This window comes from Mauremys reevesii, linkage group 3, assembly GCF_016161935.1.
Source record: "Mauremys reevesii isolate NIE-2019 linkage group 3, ASM1616193v1, whole genome shotgun sequence".
In the NCBI taxonomy this organism is placed as follows: Eukaryota; Metazoa; Chordata; order Testudines; family Geoemydidae; genus Mauremys; species Mauremys reevesii.
The window spans coordinates 64,787,031-64,810,534 of NC_052625.1; the positions used below are offsets into that span (position 1 = coordinate 64,787,031).

Here is a 23,504-nt window from a genome sequence, read left to right on the forward strand (position 1 = left end):
CAGCATTGTCTGTCCTGTAGCTCTGTTCCTGTACCGTTCATACAACACAGCTGGCTTTCACCTTAGTGAGCAATCCTACTTCCAAAATGCCTAGGTATGGGCCTTTTTTATTATCTTCGGTTGTGCTGGTGAGTCCTGTGTTAGCTTAGGCAGCCATCTACCAGAATGGCCAAGAGAAGTGGGGGAGATTCGATGGCCTGTGTTGTGTAGCAGGTCAGACTTGATGACCATAATGATCCTTTTGGCCTTGAGTCTGTGAAAAGGAAGCTCTAGATTCAGGTCAGAAGATTCAGGCCAGGCGAAGTGCAAGATACCTGGATCCTTGGCTTTAGGGAAAATGTAAATATTGACTCGAAGTGTGTTGAATCCTTAGGTAAAAATCTCTATCTGAGCCTCTCAGAAAATGGAGGCCAGGAGCTCTATAGGCCTATTCTGTCCCTTTCCGCTCTCTTAACAATCACTACTCACATTGTGTCTAGAACAAACACACTTCCATGGCATCTTTTCTATGGCAGGTAACCCAAATCAGCTATCAAGGTGATAGTGAGAGAACAGTGACTGGGTGAGACTAGTGCAGTGGTACGCCATGTGGCACCCTGAATGTTAGAATTGAGTATTTTCCAGCACAGCAGACTGACTTGTAGAGTTGGGTCTTTCACTTCTGCCAGCAGTGAGCAGGCGCAACCTCTGCTTTTGGCAAAACAGATCCCCTTTTCTCCCCAACACCCACACCGAACACAAGGTGGAGTGTGGAGCCCTGAGTGTAGGCAAGACCTAGAATGCAGCATCTTTTCCTTCTGATATTAAGACAGAAGCCTTATTTTCTATTTATGTTCACATGCTACAATCAACCTTCACTCACGCTGCCTAGGAATAAGATCTGGAACACAATGCCTGAGCCCTCAGACAGGGGGCCTAGATTTAAGAATACACACAGTGAGGCATTAGGGAAATCCTCAGGACTCTTTCCTGGGGCACAGAAAACTGCTGACAGGTGCAGAGGTTTCACACAGGTTTATTAGAACAAACAATAACTGCAAATCCCCAAGTATAAAATCTAAATGTGACACCTCTTCCCTTGAATCCTCAGCTTGGGTGGGCAATTCACAGCATGAAGGGCAGGTCTATGTTCTTCTCACCTGTACCAAGGTAGATATAGCCGTATTGTTTAGTCATGGGGACGTGGTAGAATGTCAGTCCTGGCCACAGCAAGCTCCTCAGAACCACCAGGCTGCCTCCCCTCTCCAGCTGGATGCTCCAGGATCCTACATAACAACAATGTGGCTGATGAGAGTCAGCACAAATGCGAGACACCCTTTCTGCAGTGATATGTGCTAAGATCAAGGTGCGACCCCAATGGGTTGCTGCCTGGCTAGAACAAGGAGGTGAATTAAATGGTACACAAGGCTGAGCTAGCACAGGGGGGACTCTGCTACCTTATGGGTGTTGGGGATATCAAAGGATCTGCCATACCAGAAGAACAAAGAACTCTGAACTCTTCCACACCACTCACCCTAGCACCCCAGGCTGACTTTCTATTCCAGGCACTCCCCTCTAGTTTCACTCAGCATTTTCCCACAGCTATGGTGTGATGAGAGGTACCAGTGTGTGGTCTGAGCCTAGGAGTCAGCAGATTCTATTATTGGCTATATCTGCTAAGAGGCAGCAGCTATTCTAACGGGGGGGCTCTGTAGCCTGCTTAGTCTGTGCACCCACTGACCAAAAAAAAAGAAATTGTTAATGCAGAGCTAAGATTGCATGCTGGTATTGAGTGTCCTTCCAGAACGTAAAGTTCTGAAAACCAGGAAATAGAGGTAAGGTACACAGCTATGCAACTTTAAACCCATATCATGCACCTCTACCGGCCCTCCCAATACCTGCCTCTGCCCCCTGACCTGAGCACCTCAATCCCTCTTCCCTCCCCTCCCACTTATTCCCATTTTTCCCTTCTGTTTCTGCAGCCTTTCCTCCCATCCTCCCACAAGCATTCGCCTGTGTCATTTATTTTCTTTTAAAAAATACTTTGAATGTCTTCTGAGTTTTCTGCTGTATGCAGATTATATTTCCCCAAACTAAAAAAAAACAACCTTTGACCAGAGGCAGATCGTAGTAACGTCTATTTTTTTTCTCTCAGATTTCTGGCAAGTGTCATTTGAATTTACAGTGCCTCAGTGTTGCTCAAGTTTGATGTCCCCTTGAGTCACACAGGTCTGATGAGCTATGGTGGGCTAGCAACTGTCTCGGGCTGTCTGTCTTCAAAGTGTAATCTGTTTGGCTTACGAGTGTTAGGTACATGCATATCTAGATGCCAAACTCTCTTTCAAATATTGTTTTTAATTGTGTTCCTGCAAAGGGCTTAGTGGGTGCCTTGCACTCGTCAGGGTAAACAATGAGTGATTGACACCATTTTGGCCATGATTACAGGCATGGTTTGATCTTATGTCTGCACACAAAAAAGCTGGTAGAATCTGTCAACTTTAAAAATAGCTTTTTTTTCCAGTAGGCTATTTCTTGAGAACCTCTTACACAACTGACCCCAAATTTGGATAACCGACTCTACCTCTCGTCTCCATGAAGCACATCAGATTTCAAGGCAATCCAGTTAAGTCAACCTTTAAACAGAAAGCAGTTCTCAACCTTAACTAAAGCAGCACTGGCATTCTGCTATTATTATATGGTACCTGAGCTAGCTCTATAGCTGATCTCAGGAGGTTAACTTGGAGTGGAGTACCAAGCCCTGGAGCAACTTGCTCTACTCATCTCAATCCTTGGATCCAATCTCTAGCAGCCTTGGGAACAGGAATCCCCAACTGGTCAAGTGCTAGAGTCTCTTCCCAGAATGCTGCATGAAGACAGAGAAAAGCTTTCCAGCTCCAAGATGGAAGATTTGCCCTGTTGTAGCTCCTGAGGGAGAGGAAAGAAGAGAAAAGTGAAAGGCAGGGACACTTTTCAGAGCTGCCTCCAAGCTCTGAGTGATGTATGGAAAAGGTTAATTTTCCTGAGCCTTTCTTGGCTCCACCTTTAGAGTGGGGATTAGTTTCAGTGTTAATTGTGCTTTGGCTTTGCTGAGAAGGTTAGGAGCCAATGTGAAAATGCAGTTTCTCCTGGAAGTGACAAGGTTAGGAGCCAGTGTGAAAATGCAGTTTCTCCTGGAAGTGAGAAGCTCTGAGCCACTATTTGTTTTATACTTGACAGAACATTCTGGGAACAAGCCACCAGAGAGGAGCTGGCAGGAGTGTTAACTAGGATTCAGTGCTAGGGGCCAGGAACTGCCTGGAGAAGAAAATACGGGTTGCAACACCAAATCTGCAATGGCTAGAGAGAGGTAAAATGCATGGGGAGAAAGGCTACTGGTAAATCTCTCCAATCCAAACAAGAAACAGCTATAAGGCATCAGGCCCAAATCAGAAAGACAGCAGCTGGAATAGTCAGGCTCCCAGTGGCCCATAGTTCAGCTAGACTGAGAGTCTATCAGTAATTGCTGCTTCCAGAACAAGCAAAAAGCCCCAGACTGTACCTAATGGGTGGCTCGGTTCACTTCTTTCTGCTAGATCCCTGAGGTCTGTGATGGGCAGCTGCTCCTCCTTCCTGAGATCCCTAACATCTGGAAAGTCTTACAGGACTCAGTCTTGTCATTTCATGTCTGTGTGGCCACTGGAGGAATTGAGATGCTGTACTCTTCCATCTCACCACTGTGCAGCTGATCTCCAACTTCACCTACATCTTGACAGATGCAGACAAGGCCGTGCCCCTAATGATTCAGTCCCTGTGAAATGAAGCTCAGGACAAAAAGTAGATGACTCGAGGTCAAGCCTAATGAGACAGAGATGTTGGCTGGTAGGAGGATGCATTTGCTGGAACTATGGCCTCACCATCTACTAAGACCATCTCTTCATCCATGCTCAAAGCAGTGGGCAGGCTTACGATTGTTATGTATTTTAGATGCCAAAATAGTCGTGGCCAGAAATGCTTTATTTCATCTTCTGATGGCCAGACAGCTGTAGCCATTCCGCTCTTATATAGCCCAAGCTAGTGCATTATGCATCTATCTCCTGACTGGATTTCTGCAATGCTCTCTACTTGGGACTGATGCTAAAGGCCATTCAGAAACTGAAACTGGTCCATTGTGTGGCTGTCTGCCTTTTAAGGAGAGGACATCAAAACAGAGCTCTGCACTCTACCCTACCTGCTAATCAAACTTCAGATCATATTGACATCTTGGTCCTTAGCTTTAAGTGGATTTGGGGCTCAGCTATCTTAGAGCCTGACTTTCCATAGTTCACTGTGTGAGATGCACTCAGAAAAGGATGCTTCCGGTGAGAGAGAGCAGGTTTGAACTCATAAAGCACTGGGTTGGAGTGTTCTCCGTGGAGGATTTGTAACTATGGAGCTCTCATTCACCAGAGCGCAGGCTGAGCTCAGATCTCACCATCTTGATACAACAATGCAAAACCCACCTTTTCATGCAGGAGTTTTCCAAATAAGCGTGTCATAGATCATCCTAAGTCTGCTCTTTTGGAAGTCAATCACCAGCATCTGAGCATGATAAGAGAGCAGTCGAATAGGAAGAATATCCCTTTCTTTCCCCTTTGAGAGAAGGTATTACAACAGCTCCCGAGAATTAAGAAAATTAAATGCTTCATTCACAATATGCTGGGGTCTTTCCTAGTGCTGTGAACAGGCCCTCCACTGAGGTCACATCTGGGAGGAAGGCTGGTCTTATGTTAAAGCATAAGATGAAGAAAGAGGTAGGCCTCCTAGGTTCTATTCCTGCCACTGACACAGCACAAGCCTGTGTGAGTTATGCCACTCCGTACTTAATTCAGTTTCCTCGGTAAAATAGAGCTAATACCTACCTCATTGGAAGATTGTGAAGTTTAATTCATTAGTCTGATAAGTGCTTTGAGATTCTCAGATGGAAGGTACTAGGGAAATACAAAAATCATTTGCACTGCAGGGGAAATGTAAATAGAATTCATAGCTGGTAGGTAAAAAGTGGCTTTTACTAGCATTAAGTACTGCTGCTTGTAAGCCACAGTTCTGTCTCAGATGTGACCTGTGCTGTAACTAAATCTCACACACACCTGGGGTTGACCCCACAGTTTGGCAGTAACTGGGCAGTGGTTCCTCAAGAAGCAGGGGACTGGAGAATCACTGAGCTTGTGGCAGAAGCTTCCCACAATGATGCTGCTCAGTTTAAGTTTCTGTTCTTTAACGGGGGGGGAATTTACATTTTAAGTTGCACCCGCCAAAGGTAAATAAGCCAAGTGCTGTCTGTGCTGAAACTATTGCCTGTCGCAGCTCCAGAAGGGAAGGGAGGGTGCTGCTGTGTGGGAGGAAAGAGCATGGGAAAAATATCCACTGGATGAAGATCTGGAGCTTCCTATTCCCTCTTTGGAGCAGGCTGCAGCCTCCACCCCTCCAAACACAGGCAGGAATGTTGAGGAGTTCCTTACATCTTTCCAAACAATAAAATGTTTTGAAGCTCAATCAACCAGTGTTAAACCACTGCCTCTTTTATGGTCCTTTAAGAGCTGCCAGGATACCTGGGCTGCATTTCAAAAGTCAACCTCCCTCTCAGCTTCTTCCTTTCCAATCACAGATAGAAATCCCTGTCTCATCCTCCTGTCTGTCTCAGCTCTGGGCTGAACCTTGTTCATAGAGCAACAGGGTGTGTGAGGGTAACTGTAGAGGGAGAGGCTTTTTAAACAATGCTGTTTGCAGAAGAGCTTCCCCCAGCGTATGGGCCACTTTCAAGCTAACCTCCAATAGCACTGCTCATTTGGGGGTGACGCTGAGAAAAGGCAGCTTTATAAGAGACGCAATTCTGATACAGAGGCTTTGTGTCCTAAAAGGGCCCCACAGGCTAATAGAAGTGACAGCACCAACTCCTCTTAAAAGGAGGAAAGGTCCTGTGGCTAGAGAGGCAACAGCATAGCTGCATTCACCACTAACATCACACACAAGAAAATCTCATGCCACTGCAATTCTGCCACTACTGGGGGAAAAACTGAGCACATGGTCAGCAGCACAAATATTACTATCCATACACGTGACAGCATGGCCAGGTTCCCTTTCTAAAGCAACAGCACATCCTTCATAGCCACAAGCATTTAGCTCTGATAGTGCTTCGCCCACACCTACATCACCCTTAGCTTCCACTTCTACAAAAAACCTACACTGGGGAGAGTTTCACACTAATTCACTGTTGCTAACTGCAAAGGAGTGGGCCATAAGGAAAGGAATGGGCTCCCCGCTCTAGCTCTTGGTGGAATTCTATGCGCACCAGCATTTGCACGTGGCACACTAGCTATAGAGCAAATCCGTACTACTCCCTGTGGGGCTCAGCCCCATCATGCCACTCACCGGCTGCAAGCTGAATCTCTCCCACTTTCCCAACATGCCACCTGCATCCCACATGCTCAGCCGTAGTCAAACATTTAAAATTCCCTGTTTACATTTCTTAATAAAAACTAAACTAAAACAGAGCCTGGCCAGAGGTTCAATGCTATTAAAAAACTCACCAGAGCCAGAAAAGTAGAGCCTACAAAGAGTAGAATGTTGCCAAAAACAGTTCTTGCATGTTCCTAATGCCTGCAACATCCCTGTTACCGAAATACAATTACCCCCAAAAGTCCTAGGGGGAAAGTTTTCACTTCACGACCTTCTCTCTACATTTTTCTCTCCTATCGTGAACTATTTTTCATTACAAAAGATAAAGCATTTCAGTTAAAAACAAGGTATTTGCTTTCTTATGGCAAGGAGGAGCCCCTGCTTCCCAGATTCACATTGCTCAGGTGCCTGTGAGATTCACATCCAGCCCAGCTAGGCCTACTGGTCTAACGCCATCTGATCTTCAGGAAGGGACTAAAATTCCCCCACTAGCTGCATTTCTGCCAAAGAGAAGGATGCAGACTTTGCTCAGGAACAGGGATCTGGAATGGAGCCTTGCACTGGGAAACAGCAATAAAGTACAGAATTAAAGCCAAAAAGGCGGGATGGTTACAATGCCAGTCTCTTCCTAGCTGCTGTGATTCTGATGACTACAACCGCAGTCACTTCATCGTGGGCCCTGTATGGTGGGGTTTAGGAATCTCAGAGTTGCAAAGCACCCTCCTCCTCCTCCTCCTCCTCAAGTGCAGGTTTCCGTTGGATTCCGTCACATTCCATATTTCTTCCTCAGCTGGTCGCTGTGGAAACGTTTTTGGAGCGTGCCAGAAGTCACGTAGCATCTACCTGGGGAGCCCCTGCATTAATCCGTCACCTTCGTGGATTCCTGTGATCCCATTGGTTACAGGCAAGAAAAAGGAGTCTTGCCCCTCCTTGCTCTGAATGAAAGACGCTTCCTCTAAATCTTGCTGCTGGTTTTCAGGCTCAATTCAGCTTCTTTTAAGCTTTTGTTACCGAACAAATGGGACGTTTTTGAAAGAAAGATTAACAGTTCGATGAAAGGGCGCAATGGGCAGCTTTGTTCCAGCCTTAGGATCCTTTTTCCCCTCAGAGTTTTCGGTCACCGTCTCTTTCTTAACCAATGGAGAATATTTGTCTGACTCTCAGAGGAGATTATGGCAGCCTTGTAAGTCTCTACCTCACGTGATCAAAAAGTGTTGGCCACTTTTAGGATGTAGTTATGACAAGTAGGGGCTGGATTGGGGTAAATGTTGGAAATTATCCTACAGCAAAGGACTGTGCCTTGGCTTCTGTGCTAGTACACACCAGCACAAACTGTGATTCAGACTCAGTGCACTCGCAGCATATCCCATTCACAGCTGTGTGGAATAACCTGTAGGATGGGAAGAGTTACACAGAGGCAGTCACTCACACAGCTCCCAACTCACCCAGTGAGCAGGACTAGGAGAGGAGCTCAGGAGTTTACCATCACCACCCGCAACTCACACACCCAGGCTATTCCCTCCCCTTCCTAGTAGGAAGAGGTCATGGGTCAGAATCTGGGAGTTTTCATGCTAACAGGCTCAGCATTAACTGTAGTGGGGATTTCCCTGTAGGTTTGCCAGTTGCCCAAGGAATTGTGTCACAAAGTGACTGTCCCTAAACTTCTCCACTCTTCATGCAGCCATATATCCCGTAAGCCCTCAAAGCCCCAACCCACATGATGGTTGTATAGAGGCATTTCCGAGGTATGAAGGGACAGGTCAGTGTCATGTTGACTCCCCTTCTTCCACAAGTTCTACAGCCAAAGAAGCAGGATTTCTGTTCCTTCTATCCCTTCTGCATCATGCCACAGAGGGGGACGATATGGCCCATTGCTTCCAAATTATTTTTGCATGATAAATCATCTATTCTTCCGTAGTCTGTGGCATTAACAGTCATCTATGATGGGGACCGTGGGGAAGGGACAACAGTGGGTATCAAACTAATGAACAATAATTCTATAGATCAGGGATGGGAAGATTGAACTGAACTGTGCACGAGCAGTCTGCAGGGCATGCAGTACAGCTCTGCTAGCCTGAGCAGCCATTAAAACAATAGATAGGGGACAATATAAATGCAGCTGACGTCAATGACAACCTGGGAGCAGGCACAGTTTGCCACATCTCACCTGAAGCCACATCAGATGCGGACCGTTCCTAGAAAAAGCTGTCTTGGTTAAGCTTTCTCTAACTTCCAGTAACTCTCTTACTGCCCTACGGCTTCACCTTCATGTAATGTCTCATCATTCCCCAGAATAAGGTTTATTCCACTACTGATTTATGTGGCGATAAGCCAGAACACATGGTTCTGTCTAAGAGGATATTCCTGCATTTCCTGTCAGATCAACAAAAAAGGCATTAGCAAAAGTGGAATGAACAAGAGACCAGGAACCAAAATGGAGACTGAGGGGGATTGATTTTTTTTTTAGGAAGAAAGAACTTTAAATACAATCCCTGGAAAGCTGCTGCAAAGACTCTTTGTCTCTGGCTTCATCATCGCTTTGTAGCAATCAGGAGGGTGAGAGCCTCCACCGCAGCTCAGAGGTTGATGGACAACCCTGCTCCAGTATAAACTCAGCCAAGGCCTTTGGCTAAACAAGCCCCCTGAAGTGATGTAGAGTTGCGACCCAAAGATAGTAAATACACTGCTTTATGCATAGAAACCAAGCCCAAGGAAAACAGACATCATTCCAGAAATCAGAGCAGACTGTGGACAGCAAGTCCAAAACTGTAATACTAGCTGCCTCTGGAGTTCTCCTGCTGCGCTGCCACATGAGGGATTCCAGTCCAGTCCGGAACTCCTCAGCTGGCAGTGCCCAGCTCCAGGAGGAGGGAACATCTTGTGTCACTCTTGAGCAGCTCCCTTGGGAGTGGCACTGACAAGTTCGGAAGCGACTCCAGAGACCTCTCCACTTGGCAAGAAGGATGGGTAGGGCTGATGCAGAGCCTTTGAAGGAGAAAATTATGGAGGAACTGAACATATGCATGCGCTCACTCATGTGCACAATTGCACACTGGTGCAAAAGCCCAACAGCCCTTCTTGGAAGTTGTCTAATCTGTAGGGGGACAGATAAATCTCCTCTCTGATATGTCAGTATATCACATGCGGTCTGGTCTCTCTGTCCTCACCTTCTACACAAATAGTCTGAAGCTCTCTTCAATACTAGACTTGCTCATTTTACTTTTCAGTGGTTTTTTTATAACGTACTCAGCACTGATACTGATGCCATACTGTCCCCTGCTGGAAGATGCTAGGTGTAGCAGTTTACCCCATGGATGGTTGATTTTTGTTAAACAGGAAACCAGGTATAGCCAAAACTAGTGCCTTGGTCAAGTCCTGTAACCCACTGCCCTGGCTGTTTGAGTCTGATTCCCAGCTCTGAAGGTTCCCAAAAGTTCTGGGCACACTCGTCAGCTGTACTGACCAGTGTCACTGTGTTATTCCTTGTTTATCAAAATTAGGGTGACCAGATGTCCTGATTTTATAGGGACAGTCCCGATTTTGGGGGCTTTTTCTTATATAGGCACCTATTACCCTCCCACCCCCATCCCGATTTTTTACACTTGCTATCTGGTCACCATAACCAAAATAGCCTTCTAACTGGCAAGTAACCTCATGGGCTGCAGTACCTCAGGCTGTCAGACACACAGTCTCCAAAGATTGCCCTTCCATTCTGGAAGTGAGGATGGCTATGGGCCACACTGGAGAACTCGGGCCATAGTTTGGCCACTCCTGCTTTAAAGCATCCTTTTCTTTCTAGCACTGCCCCCTCATTCATTATGGGCCTTTTAGTTTGGATTTCAGTGAAACAGCTTGAAAAGCCTTGTCCCTGTGTGGCTCTTGGCAGGCTGAAAAGTAAAGTGCTCTCACTCGCTTTCACAGGGCTAGGGTGGTGCTGCTTATTGTTAAGCAATGAAAGGGGTGGGCTCAGGTCACATCTGTGAAACGTTAGCAGAGAGGGGAGGCTGGGTGAAAGTAGGTGGCCAGCACAGCATAGCACTTTGCTGGATTTTGCAAGGCCACTGGGGAGATAGGCAGCCATTTGTCTTAGAGCCCCGATAACAGGCTGTCTTGCACTCTGCAGGCTAGCTGGGGGCCGTAAATGCCTCAGCAGACACAGACTCTTTGAATGGTTGGAGATGGAGGCTGATAGGGGATTAATCACTCCAGGGGGGCCTTTGAAAGGGAGTTAATTAGCTGTGTTAATGCCTGGAGATAAAGCAGGTTCATGTCTCTTGGCTCTGTCACTCCCAGCACCTGGGGCTTTCCAGGCCGCCATGAAAACACTACCCAAACAGTGTTGTGAGCCTGGCCGAAGCAAACGCACAGAGAGGCTCTAGCTCCCGCACAAGAATGCAGTTCCTCCATGTGCAAAGGCCCATTAAGCACTGGCTTGCAATGTGCAGATAAAGTGTGTGCAAGCCAAGTTCAGAGGCAATTACGTCCCTGATTTCACCAGGCTATTGTCAGGAGAGTTTAAGGATAGGCTAACGCACAAGCGTGGGGCCAAGTGGTGGTCACAAACCACTTCATATGCAGTGCTGCATCAGGAATACTATGGCGCAGCAACACTTCCTTGTGAAGCGGTGGTGCCTGGGGACGAGGGGCTGCAAGCTCCCCCCACACTTACTTTGGAAAGGAGCGGGAACAGTTTCTGTTTATCTGGATTCCGTTAAGTAATCTCCTTCTCCCCATCCCCCGGGGTGAACTTTGAAATAGAAAGAGGCCCAGGAGCCCCATCTTGGTCCATCCTGCCTATATAGAGCCAGCAGAGAGCCTCCCCAAAAACCTCTCTCTAATACATAGTCTGCAGTTAAACCGTAGGGAGTCTTATCTCAGTTCATCCCCCCATGTGCTGAGACAGCAGTGGCTAGGCCCGATGGGTGCTTCCCACACCCCACATTTAATGCCCATGATCCGTCTCTGGCCTCCTCTTCCCCAGGGGTTGGCAGTGGCAACTTTGTGCCCTGCTCCTGCTGGCAGTTGCTTCCTTGCTGCGCTGTGTGTGCTGCAGTGTGAGAGGCGCTGCAACTCATTGGCGCACACACAAAGCACAGCAAAGAGCCAGCAGTTGGGCGGAGCAGGGCATACAGCCCCTGCCACGCTGATCACTTGGGCAGGAGGAGGTGATCAGAGACCACCTGAGCCCAGGATGTTTGGGTTGTTTTCAGACAAGACCTGACCCAAACCCAACACTTGTAGTTGGATCATGTTGGGTTCAGGTCAGGTTGCAAAGGAACTGCATCTCAACTGGGTCCCCTCTCACTCTCACCAAGAGACTAGTCAAGTGTCACTGCTTCTTTTCCCCACACTCCTCCATCTTTAGCAGACTGCATTTTGTGCAAGGAAAGCTAGACTACACCATCTCTACAAGTCCTTCACTTCCTGTTGCTGAACTCCAGCAAAGGGCTATGGAGCTGAACTCCCTCATTTGCCCCACTGGTTTTTGTCACAGCCTTTTTTGATGTCCATTATCTTCACATCTGTGCTCTAGTTGATCCAGCGATCTGTAGCAAATTCTTAGTGTCAACTTACTCCCTTGGGGTTGAACCATAAAATAACTGTATTCCTCCTTGGGATGGGGAAGTGAAACAGGAGATCATAAGCCTTCTTTGCATCATCAGATACTCATGCCCCTTCCTGTTCTCTCCAATCACTTGTGTGCACAGTCTCTGTCCATCAGTAGTTAGCCCCCATTAATTTTCATTTCCCACTCATGCCCATGAAGTTGAAATCTGCTCACATTTTTCCTTTCCTTGTTGTGACTATTAGTTCATATCTGTACAGTATTAGGTCAACTGAAAGTTCGATAGATATGTTAAGAATTATCATCATTCTCTTTCCAACCTTCTTTCCTTTGCCTCCTGCTATGTGAAAAACTGTTTCAGCACTAGTTCCTGAAATGCTCTTACCCAGGATACCCAAACTTTGCCCAACGTTGACATCTTGCCAGAATCTCAGAGGCTACACCTAATATGCATAAAATTGAGCAGATTCTCTGCTTAAACTGGACCAGACAACCTTATCCTTTAATACAGAGATATGGCAGCAAAAATTACAGCACCCCCTGGCAAATTAGAAACTTGGCACCTATGTCTCAGGCCCTGCACCCCCCTAGGGATGGCCATGATGGTGGCTATCAGTATCATCAAACATCACATGCTCAGAAATCATGAAAGAGGCCTCCAAAATTCAAGAGGTTTGTTTAAATATCGTGAGATTTAAAAAATAAAACATTTTGGGGGTTTTTATTTGCCTTCTGTTTTTTGAGACTGTAGGGTTCACATTTTCATACTTTTCTCTATGATCATTAAGGCCAGACATTTACATTTTTTAAAAAGCAAGATGAGATTCTCACATAATCACTTACCTCTAACAGGTGGGGCTTTGATATTTGATGCTTTTCTCATGAGACTCACAATACAGTCATGAGAATTAGCATCACTGGCTGAGCTATAGAAATATACATATAACTAGATAGCTAGATACTACAGCATGCTTGGACCTATAGTCTCCTTAGGTATCACCTTTATACTAAAAATAAGGACAGCAAGGGAACTCTTGTTGAACTCTTGTAGAACTCTGCTTGCTGCATCCCTGCAGTTGGTTCCCTGCTCTTATCACTGTGTGTTTCATTAATCTGGTGTTAGCTGCTTTTCCTTCCACCTCCAAGACTTCATACAGAAACCTCACTCTGCCTCCAACTTTCCAGTCTCCCCCATCTGTCTAGCTTCTTTCCCACTACCGCGATTCTCAAACATTTTATGAATGGAATCCATTTGGAAGTCATCATAAATTCTCAGCATCCAATGAAAAATAAAACTGCTCCAATTACACTTGTTACTTGCCTGCTTTTAGACATGGAAACTCATACTTTAATCCCCTGGTCTAGTTCCTTTGTCTTTAAGCAGCTCCTGCAGTTTTTAGGGTCAATGCAGGCTGGGGGTACACCTCATACAGCTCCCACTCAGTTAATCCACTTTTCAATGTACCCGACTGAAGCAGAGCAGGAAGCCAAGTACCACACAGTGTGTACCTTATTCTGATCAGATGGCTTCAGGTGGAATAAAGAAGGCCAAGCTGAAGCACTAGAAAATAGACTAGTGGTATAAGAGCTGCATGAGCATCTGCCAGAGAAACAAAGAGGAACCAAACGTGGAAACCTGACTAATTAGCTAACACAGGTTTTGTTCCATCTTGGGAGGGGAAAGGCATGATTTGCAATAAAGTGGAGGGTAGGCAGAGCACGGATGAAGTTTGATTTAGTTTCAAATCAAGGGAAAGAAGGTAACCTTAGCCCCAATCACAAGTTTTAATGGAACAAAAATACATTTTGGGGCTACCCACCTCTGAGCTTTGACAATCTCTGCTCAAGAGAGGCCCTGTCCTGGGAAGGCAGGGATGCTTCAAGTTGAGAGGGTTGGCTGAGCAGTGTGGAAGGAGTCCAGGACAGGAATGGCCATAGTTGCTGTGGGTCAGGACTGAGGTGCATTGGCAGAGCTGAGTGGGGAAGGAGAACCCAAGACTGGAACAGCATGGGGGCTGCAGCCAAGATTAAAGGACTTTGGTAGATTTGTGCAGAGGAAACTTGCACAGCATCTACCGCACTATGCCTGGCTCTGCCCTGTGCTGTCTGTCCCTTCATTTCCATAATCATCCATTCCAAGTTTTGGATAGAGGGAGAAAACTCTGCAAATTGCATGCTCATCCAGGGCATGAGCTGGTCTTTTTAACTTTCAAAGCTCCTATTTGGGACTGGTCTGCATGCCTTGCTGACCCCGTGAGCAACGTTTGCCTTGTTCCCATATCCTGATGGGCTCATCCGATCAGAATCATCTCTATAGTCCAAGAAGTGGCAGGGGGAATTTGGCTGGATTTATGCAAGCAACATATGATGGATTTGTGCAGGAATCACACAAAACCCTACAATGGCCAACTCTTCTGTTAGGAAGTGGACAGCTGCACCTGGGCTGGAGTTGCCTTTGAGAATCACCTCCACTAAAGGCATTTAAAATTTGCAACAACCACCTTCCCAGAAGAGACAGCAACAACTTACATTTACAGTATCCTCAGGAAGCTACAGTTAATTGTGTTATTTGCCTCTCCCCTCTTTGACCCCCATATTCTAGCCCAGGGCTGACTAAAATGCAGCCTGTGGTCAAATGTAGCTACCGGAGCTCTACAAAGAAGCCACCTTCATGTATAACACAGAGGTGTGACCAACAAATGGCCTCGTCCTTTAGAACTAGAAGGGGAGTTGCATGGTGGGATGTGAAATTCTTCAGGCTTCCCTTGCATATTACCTATGAAGACAGCTGCAATCAGCTATATGTCATGCAAATTAGCCCTCAGGCTCTCAGCCAACTGCCAATGCCCTTGCTGCCTCTGTTCTAGTGGAAGCATGGAAGGCTCTAAGGATGCACAGCCTTCTGCATTGGCTCTATAGTTTCAGTTCTACCATGAGTAAAGAATTTTATTCAGCTTTGCCTTGGGCCTGTTTGCAGTTATACTGTACTGGCCTTCACAGAACAACTACAGGCCTGACCCCTGGATACATTTTCAAGCAGTGCCCCTGATTTAAGCTCTCTCTCCTTCAGTCAGTTCCTGGTTTGATCTCCATCCTCACAAATTCTCCTGTTGATAGAGATGATGAGCTGAACTGCATGTGAGCTTCTTTGTTCCCTCTGCAGAGGGTGTTCTCTCCTGGACTGGTGGTAACAACACATATCAGTGAAGCAATAGGCAAGTCATGAAGATTGGCTTCTCACAACCTGGAATGACAGACTCTGGAGCAGGGGCGGCTCTAGCAATTTCGCCGCCCCAAGCACGCCGGTCCCGCGGCTCCGGTGGACCTCCTGCAGACATGCCTGCGGAGGGTCCACTGGTCCCGTGGCTCCGGTGGAGCATCCTCAGGCATGCCTGTGGGAGGTCCACTGGAACCGCGGGACCAGTGGACCCTCCACAGGCACGCCTGTGGGAGGTCCACCGGAGCTGCGGACCAGCGGACCCTCCACAGGCACACCTGCGGGAGGTCCACCGGAGCCGTCTGCCGCCCTCCCGGCGACCGGCGGAGCGCCCCCCACAGCATGCCGCCCCAAGCACATGCTTGGCGTGCTGGGGCCTGGAGCCGGCCCTGCTCTGGAGTGCTGGTGAAAGGTACCAGCTTCATTGACGGTATTGAGCTTTAAGGCCTGTGTACACTGAACAGGGTCAGCAACAGCAGTGCAAGAGAGGTGTGCTATAATGGTGTGAACACTGTACTGGCAATCTGAATTATAATCCCCACATTAACATTAAGGAACTCCAAATGGTGGACTAGGGAGGAAAGTAGTATACTATGGTAGAAATGGCTCTGTTCATATAAACCATTACTTTAAAATCTAACTGTTTCACCATCAGGTTACAAACTTGTACCCTGGGATTCAGAACGAGCTGGAACATGAACCCCAGAAGAGAAGGGTCTCTAAGAGAAACCCAGACAGAACCTGAACTACAGCACAGTATTGCTGCTTCAACACTAGGATAAGATTAACCCCTTTCTTCAGAGGCATCTAGGAGCCAAGCTTTGCAAACATGAAGCCATACAGCTCAGTGAAGAAGGGATGTAGGAGAGAACTAGGTAGGAGAAATAGATACATAAGTAAAAACCTAAGACAAAATGGGCAAATATAGCAGTGCAGCCAACGCCAGGCCATTTAAGATGTCTTGAAGCTCAGCATTAGGATGTATACTCTCTAGAGCAAGAGTTGGCAACCTTTCAGAAGTGGTGTGCCAAGTCTTCATTTATTCACTCTAATTTAAGGTTCCGTGTGCCAGTAATACATTTCAACGTTTTTAGAAGGTCTCTTTTTATAAATCTATAATATACAACTAAACTATTGTTGTATGTAAAGTAAATAAGGTTTTTAAAATTAAGACACTGCATTTAAAATTAAATTAAAATGCAGAGCCCCCTGAACCGGTGGCCAGGACCCAGGCAGTGTGAGTGCCACTGAAAATCAGCTTGTGTGCCGCCTTTGGCACGCGTGCCATAGGTTGTCTACCCCTGCTCTAGAGCATCAGAAGAAGAGATTACTGTCTCTAGTGGGAAAGACACAGGGAGAGCAGGGATTGTAGCCCTCAAGCATTGTTCAGGATGGTGATCCGCAGTATTCCCGATCTTTAATAAGAAGGTTCAACACATGGACACTATAGATCCCTATATGCACTGTTCCTTTTTATTTGAGAGGAGAGGATAGGCTTGTCAACTCAGTGGAGACTTGCATGCAGAGACATCGGGCTTGTCTACCTGGCATTGGCAAAGCGCACTAAAGGGGTCTGATTTGTAGGCTGCTCTAATGTGTTTCACTCTAACTGCCCCATGTAGACCCAGCTGGTGCACTCTGAAAGGTACCTAGTGTGCGCTGATGTACCGGTAGTTCTGTTTCAAACAGGAGTACATTAATGGAAACTAGGTACCTTTTAGAACCAGCAGGGTCAACACAAGGCAGTCAGAGTGCAGCACATTAGTGCACTTTACAGATCTCACCCCTCTGGTGTGCTTTGCCAGGCCATGTAAACAAGCCCTTGCAGTCTCTTCAGGCTACACCTCTGGACCATGGCATAAGTAGCAGCACTCCCAATAAAGTTGAACAACAGTTTACTCCTGTTTACACTCACTCAGAACTTCCTGAAACTTTCAGAATTTGAGCTGAAATGTCCTCATTCTCTGCTCAAAGGTTACTTTTTGACAGAGAAAGTTTGAGCAAAAGATCTATGTATTTGGGCAAAGTCTGGGAAACTAGTTACATCCTTCGCCAGCCATGGAGGAAGGCTTACACAGATAGCTACTCCAGAAGGGAGATAAAATAGCAAGCCAAAATCCAGACTTTTGGGGCAACAAGAGCTTTTGACATCAGGACAAGGGAATATCCCACACTGGAATCCTTGGCCCCAGCCAGAAGCATTTAGCAAGCCAGCAAAACACAGACAGAAATAAAGAGTGAGAAACTGGAAGCAGTTAATGTTTTATAAGGATTACAGTGCATGTTTGTAGATCTAGGTGAACTTCCAAACCTAATATAGCAACAAGAAATGTATCTGCAGAGCATGTGGGACTTATAAAGACTAACTTTCCCTCTACGAACTAGATCCTGGCCAGAATTTCAGAGACAGAAGATTTTCACAAATCCAACCTGCTGGCATCTTTTTAGAGAGAGAGATTCTGCCAAAGGAGTCTTCTGGGGGACATTAAAGAAAACAAATAAAGATTGTCCACCAGACTGATGGGATCTGAATTACACCTACACTGTAATATACACATGCATGTACTCCCTCTTTCTCCTTGCAGTTTGTTTTATCCTGCCAATGTAACAGATTATTACACCCTGCAGCATTTCTACTGCAGTTTATCAAAGGAAAGTTTGAACCCAGCCTCTCAAAGATATGAGTTTAGAGTTAATGAGAGCCCATTTAGATAAGGAGAGCAATATAGGGTGGGATGGGAGGTGTGAAATACTTCAAACCCCATAAACTATCCTCTATCACTAATGCTGTTATCTGCTCCAGCAGGGCACCAGCTGCTACAGACCCCTTCCTAATCAGGAGAGGATGCAGAGCTCTAGCAGAGGAGAGTGCTGACATAGGGGTCAGGAGAAGTTACCTACTGTAAGGATGTGACAATCCTACTGCAGTTTATATTTATCAGGAGAATCTTAGCACTGTAAAAGTTTAAGATTTCTTAAGCGAGGGTCCAAGCACAATATTCCTGTGTGCTGGACAGAGCTCCTTTGAAGATCAGTGTGGCCCAGCAGAGACCATTATTACAGACAAAGTGTTCCTTCTGAGCATGCCAGCTCCACAGAACTCCTGGGCCTAGTCCACTTTGGATCTGGAAGGCCACTAGGAGGCTATCTATTTCCTTCCATCCTTTGACTCTAATCTCTTAAGAAAGTCTGTTTACCTTTTGGGATATCATGCTCCAGAGAGTCCAGGAAGTCAATGGATGGGTCCAGGTCAGCCTTTTGCAGGAGTGTTCTGTTCTTCAGGTTAACAGGCTCAGTGAAGTGGAAATAGGAATTTAACTTTTTTGCCTCAGTCAGAGACAGACCTGTAGTATGAACAGTTGGAGACCATTAGCACCATACCTGATCAAACACTCATTATATCAAGATCTCTCTGCTTATTCATAGTCCAGAGTGCACGGCAGAACCACAGCCTCTCTCCAGCTTTGTTCCATGGGCTCCACAGAAAGATCAGAGACCTGCTGGAAATGGATGACCTCACAGTGTTGGGGGAGATTTTGCAGGCAATGTAAATTGAAGTCCCAGATTAGCAATGGGTGCTGAACAAGACAAATCTCTCTGTGAGCCCTGCAATCAGAGGGAGAATTCCTCTAGCACTACAGCTACCAAATGCTGCTAGAAACTCCATGGACCATAGCATAAAGGCAGGGATTCCCAAACTTGGTTTGCAGCTTTTTCAGGGTAAGCCCCTGGCAGACCATGAGACACTTTGTTTACCTGAGCATCCGCAGGTACAACTGCTCCCAGCTCCCAGTGGCCACGGTTCACCATTCCCGGCCAATGGGAGCTGCGAGAAGCAGTGGACCGGTCCGTGCCGCTTCCCACTGCTCTCATTGGCTAGGAACAGCGAACCGCGGCCACTGGGAGCTGCAAGCAGCCCTACCTACAGACACTCAGGTAAACAAAGCATCTCGCGGCCTACCAAGGGCTTACCCTGAACAAGCCGTGAACCAAGTTTGGGAACCCCTGCATAAAGGAAATTATGCTCAGTAACTTTAGAGACGTAGAGCCAAATCAAATCCATTGGTGATTTGGAGTCCTTCTCTTCCCATCTCTCAGAATTATGCACTCTGTATTAGTGATTCTGTTAGCAGTTCCATAAACTGAGCCAAAATGGAAGCAGCAGCAGTGGATTCCCTATTCTCTGTTCACCAAGCCAAGGGAGAGGAACAAGCCAGGAACCAGAATACCAGCTAGAAGGAGAAAGTAAACCTCTCTTACTGCTTTTGCATTCAAAGTACAGACATTCACCTGAATCCTGATATAAATTATGTGGATTTACCTTCAAAATTCCTGTTTTCATGGACAGGGCCGAGCGGGGTCTTCACAAATGCACCCCGTGGGACGATACCCACGGCCTTATCTATCTGATCTATCATAGCTACAAGACGGATTTCCTCCTTGATCATGGGCTTTAAAGAAAAACAGGCAAATATTAAATCACAGTTTTCATTGTTTCTTTTACTGGAAATAAACTCAGGGTGCCTGTAGGAACCACAATACAGTCATCCTCTTGAGTTTGATGGGATTATGAGAATGATCACACCTCACATATTCTTAGTGAAACAATATAACAGAGAACATTGTTAAGAGTAGACATTTCAAACCCATTGGGGCAATAGCTATTATTCCCTCTCTCTGGATTAACCCAGGCATAACTGAGATCCGAATTTGGCCATTTGATTATAAGCAATAGCAATTCCATGTTCAGTTTCTATATAAAGTGTCAGGCACAGCTATAAGACAAGATGCAAATGTTAAATAAAGCTACATAAAAATATCGGAAATGAATCCAACTAATTCATATAAATAGGGAGGAGAAGTGAGGATGTTTCCAATACATTTATAACTCCAAGGTTACCTGAAGTCAGGGGCGGCTCTAGGAATTTTGCCGCCCCAAGCACAGCAGGCAGGCTGCCTTCCGCGGCTTGCCTGCAGAGGGTCCGCCGGTCCTGCGGCTTCGGCAGACCCTCCGCAGGCACGCCTGTGGGAGGTCCGCCAAAGCTGCGGGACCAGCGGACCCTCTGCAGGCAAGCCGCCGAGGACAGCCTGCCTGCCACCCTCACGGTGCCGGCAGAGCGCCCCCTGCGGCTTGCCGCCCCAAGCACGCGCTTGGCGTGCTAGGGCCTGAAGCCGCTCCTGCCTGAAGTGGTCAATGAAAGTTGCTGCTGTTCCATAGAGACAGAAATCAGGGAAATGCATGTTCACCCCAATATGAACAGGGATTTCCTTAAAGGAGATGTGAGCTATGTTGAACTCATGTTGAGACTGAAATACTACTATCTCTCTTCTTCTAAGGCAACAGTACCCAATATTTTGGGGCACCAGTCAACGCCGCCTGCTTCTCTACAACTCGTCCCATTCAGTGGTGCCTACTCAAACATGCATTGGTTATGAATGATAGGATTCTCACGAGTGTAATACTTTGTACTGGAGCAGCCTGAACTCCCTTGATGATTAAAGTATTCACAGCTGGTTGGAAAGGACAGCAGACTGGGAACCAGTATAGGTTTATTACCAGGAAGAAGTATCAATTCTAGTTTGTTCAGTTCAGGCTGGGAACAACAGTGTTAGGGGACAGCTTAGAAGACAGGTCTAGAAAATGGCCTGTTGTACTTACCCCACCTTCCTCCTCATATATTCTCTCATTCTCTTCCCCCTTCTTCTCAGTGGAATCATACTCATAAGATGGATCCCCCTGAAAACGGCCCTTTAGCCCTGCAGTCTGTGTGATCATTTCCTCAGTAGCTGGTGGCAGAAGACTCCACTCCACACAGTTCAAGCTGTCAGCCAGACAAACACAACAAAGGGCAAAGCTTATTGAAACACGGGGACCCTCCTTTTCAGATGTAATACAGCCCATTGGGAGCCTTGCAAGAACCATTGGTGAAACAGGTGACATGCAGAGAGACTCAATGGTGTGCACTTTGGAAACTAATTGCCTTCTTAAAGCATCACCGCATGGTGCTCGAAAAGAGGAACCACTTGGGGGGGCTCAGAAAGGCAGGAAGGAAGCTGCTGTTCAATACTACATTGTACAGCCAGCATCACACAGACATTTTTAAAGGAAGGACATTTTTAAAGGTCGTGTGGTTAAAGAACTAGGAGGTCTGGGTTCTATTCCGAGCTCTGCCACATACTTCCCTGTGTGAACTTTGGGTATGTCTACACTGCAATAGAAGACTCACAGCCCGAGTCCTGTGAGTCTAAGTCAACTGACAGGTCAGCTGCGGCTGTGCCATGGGTCTTTCATCACAGTGTAGACGTATTCTTAGGCAAGCTTCCACACTTCTCTGTGTCTCAGTTCCTTCTCTGTAAAATCCCCTTCCCATAGGGAAATTGTGCAGAGAAATCCATGAAGGGTTTGTAGGGTGCTCAGATGTTATGGTGATGAGCACCATAAAACACCATCATAAAGTCTTGTCACAGTAAGAGGCAAAGACAGGAACCAGCTCTTCCCTGCCTGCAGCCCCTCTCAGCTGCAGAAGTAACTCTTAAGCCCACTCTGCCCCACAACCTGTTGCTGTGTCCTGTATGGACAAATCTTGGAACGAAGCTGCCCCTCCAGGGACTATATGGATAGTTCCTGCACAGTCTGCCCTCCTCTCCCCCTGTATGGACAGATCCTGTATGGACAGATCCTGAGCCCAGTTTCCCCCCACCACCACCACCACCTGTATGGACAGCTCTTGAGTCCAGCCTCCCATGTCCCCATCACCTGTACGGATAGTTCCTGAGCCCAGCCTCCATCCCCCCATATGGACAGCTCCTGAGTCCAGCCTGCCCCTGCACACAAACACCTGTATGGACAGCTTCTGCCCCCCCCCACACACACACCTGTGTGGACAGCTCCCCCCTCCCCGCACACACACACACACACACCTGTGTGGACAGTTCCCGCTCCCCCCACGCACACACACCTGTGTGGACAGCTCCCCCCCCGTGCGCGCACACACACACACACACACACACACACACCTGTGTGGACAGCTCCCGCCCCCCCTCCCCGCGCACACACACACACACACACACACACACACACACCTGTGTGGACAGCTCCCCGCCCACCCCACCGTGCACACACACACACACCTGTGTGGACAGCTCCCCGCCCCGCACACACACACCTGTGTGGACAGCTCCTGCCCCCACACCTGTATGGACAGCTCCCCCCCGCACACACACACACACACCTGTGTGGACAGCTCCTGCCCCCCCACACACACACACCTGTGTGGACAGCTCCTGCCCCCCCACACACACACACCTGTAGAGGCGGCTCCTGGGCCCGGCGCGGTCTCCCCCCAGCCCCTCGGCGATGTAATAGGGCCCGCGGATGCCCTGGATGCGGCCCCAGAACCGGACCCGCTCGAAGCGATAGTCCCGGCGCAGCAGCAGCAGCGAGGCCCGCAGCGCCGCCCGCTTCTCCGCGCTCAGCCCCGCGCCGCCCCCGGCCACCAGGTCCAGCGCGTAGGGCAGCGACTCGGCGTCCATGGCGGGGTCCCGGGCGGGGGCGGCACCGGCTGCGGCTGTGGCTGTGGCTGTGCAGGAAGCCGCGTCCCGTTACCTGGCAACCGCCTCCACGGAGACGCGTCGCTCGGAGGGGGCGGGTTCGAGTCGTTGCTGCGGATAGGAGGTCAGAGGTCACATGTTGATTGGGTCAGAGGTTACGGGTGGGCAAAATCTGTACTGCCCTTGTTAACCCTTTACTTCGGGGGGTTCACCATTTTTGGTCAAAACTGAAAATTAATCAAATTCAGTCCCATGGAAACAGTGCAGAGGCAGATGGTGGCACCCTGGCAACAAGAAGACCCATGATGCCATGGCAACCACAACACCTATGATGCCATGGCAACAGCAACACCATGGGACTAAAGGACACCTGGGCAATGGCAACACCCCATCGACTGCAGCCCCAGTTTCTCCCCAGAATAGCTGACCTGAAGAAACACAAACAGGACATAATGTGGCTTCCCTGCTTCACCTCGGCCGGGCGCAGCCCCTCCCCACCCCAGAGCCTGTCCCACCCAGTCCTGACACCCCATCGCCCCGGCCTTCCCATTTGGACAGAGAGCGTAGCAGTGGGAACGGGCATTGCCACATAGTGAATTGCTCTGGAAACGGCCTCTGTCGCACACACCAGGGTTGTCATCCTGGCACAAGGGACAAAATGGCCAATCTGCTTAATAGCACTGACAAGCATGACTGGCCTGGGGATTCACCTGGGCAAGGGCAGGAGTGCAAGCCCCAAAGGATGGCAGGGTGCTGGGGAGCACTCAGAGAGCCCAA

General features: G+C 47.8%; 2 protein-coding genes across 3 annotated transcripts in view; one reads left to right on the forward strand and one right to left on the reverse strand.

The window, feature by feature from the left end:
* Positions 1-999: 999 nt before the first annotated feature.
* RSPH9 (radial spoke head component 9) lies at positions 1,000-22,770 on the reverse strand. Of its 2 annotated transcripts, none has more exons than XM_039529800.1 (5): positions 22,483-22,765; positions 20,836-20,998; positions 19,498-19,627; positions 18,374-18,520; positions 1,000-1,265 (listed from the first exon to the last, which is right to left on the reverse strand). In XM_039529800.1, exons 1-5 carry the CDS (start codon positions 22,707-22,709, stop codon positions 1,105-1,107), a joined length of 828 nt encoding a protein of 275 aa, XP_039385734.1. In that variant the 5' UTR covers positions 22,710-22,765; the 3' UTR covers positions 1,000-1,104. The 2 variants fall into 2 exon arrangements, with proteins under 2 accessions (XP_039385734.1, XP_039385735.1); XM_039529801.1 differs by lacking the exon at positions 1,000-1,265 and adding an exon at positions 14,872-15,140 and having other exon boundaries at positions 22,483-22,770.
* Positions 22,741-23,504, forward strand: part of LOC120400786 (epoxide hydrolase 1-like) — a 50,137-nt gene continuing 49,373 nt past the window's right edge. The window contains exon 1 of the mRNA XM_039529794.1: positions 22,741-22,851. The gene's annotated coding sequence lies outside the window, so the exon portion shown is untranslated. The remainder of the gene's footprint in view (positions 22,852-23,504) is intronic.

Bases quoted from the DNA above. Each gene is read 5' to 3' on its own strand.
- RSPH9 (XM_039529800.1), bottom strand. From the start codon at position 22,709: ATGGACGCCGAGTCGCTGCCCTACGCGCTGGACCTGGTGGCCGGGGGC. The intron at 20,999-22,482 runs GTGTGTGTGTGT...TCTGGCTGACAG, and splicing joins CCCAGGAGCCGCCTCTACAG to CTTGAACTGTGTGGAGTGGA. The intron at 1,266-18,373 runs GTAAACAGACTT...GTTGTTATGTAG, and splicing joins GGAGCATGATATCCCAAAAG to GATCCTGGAGCATCCAGCTG.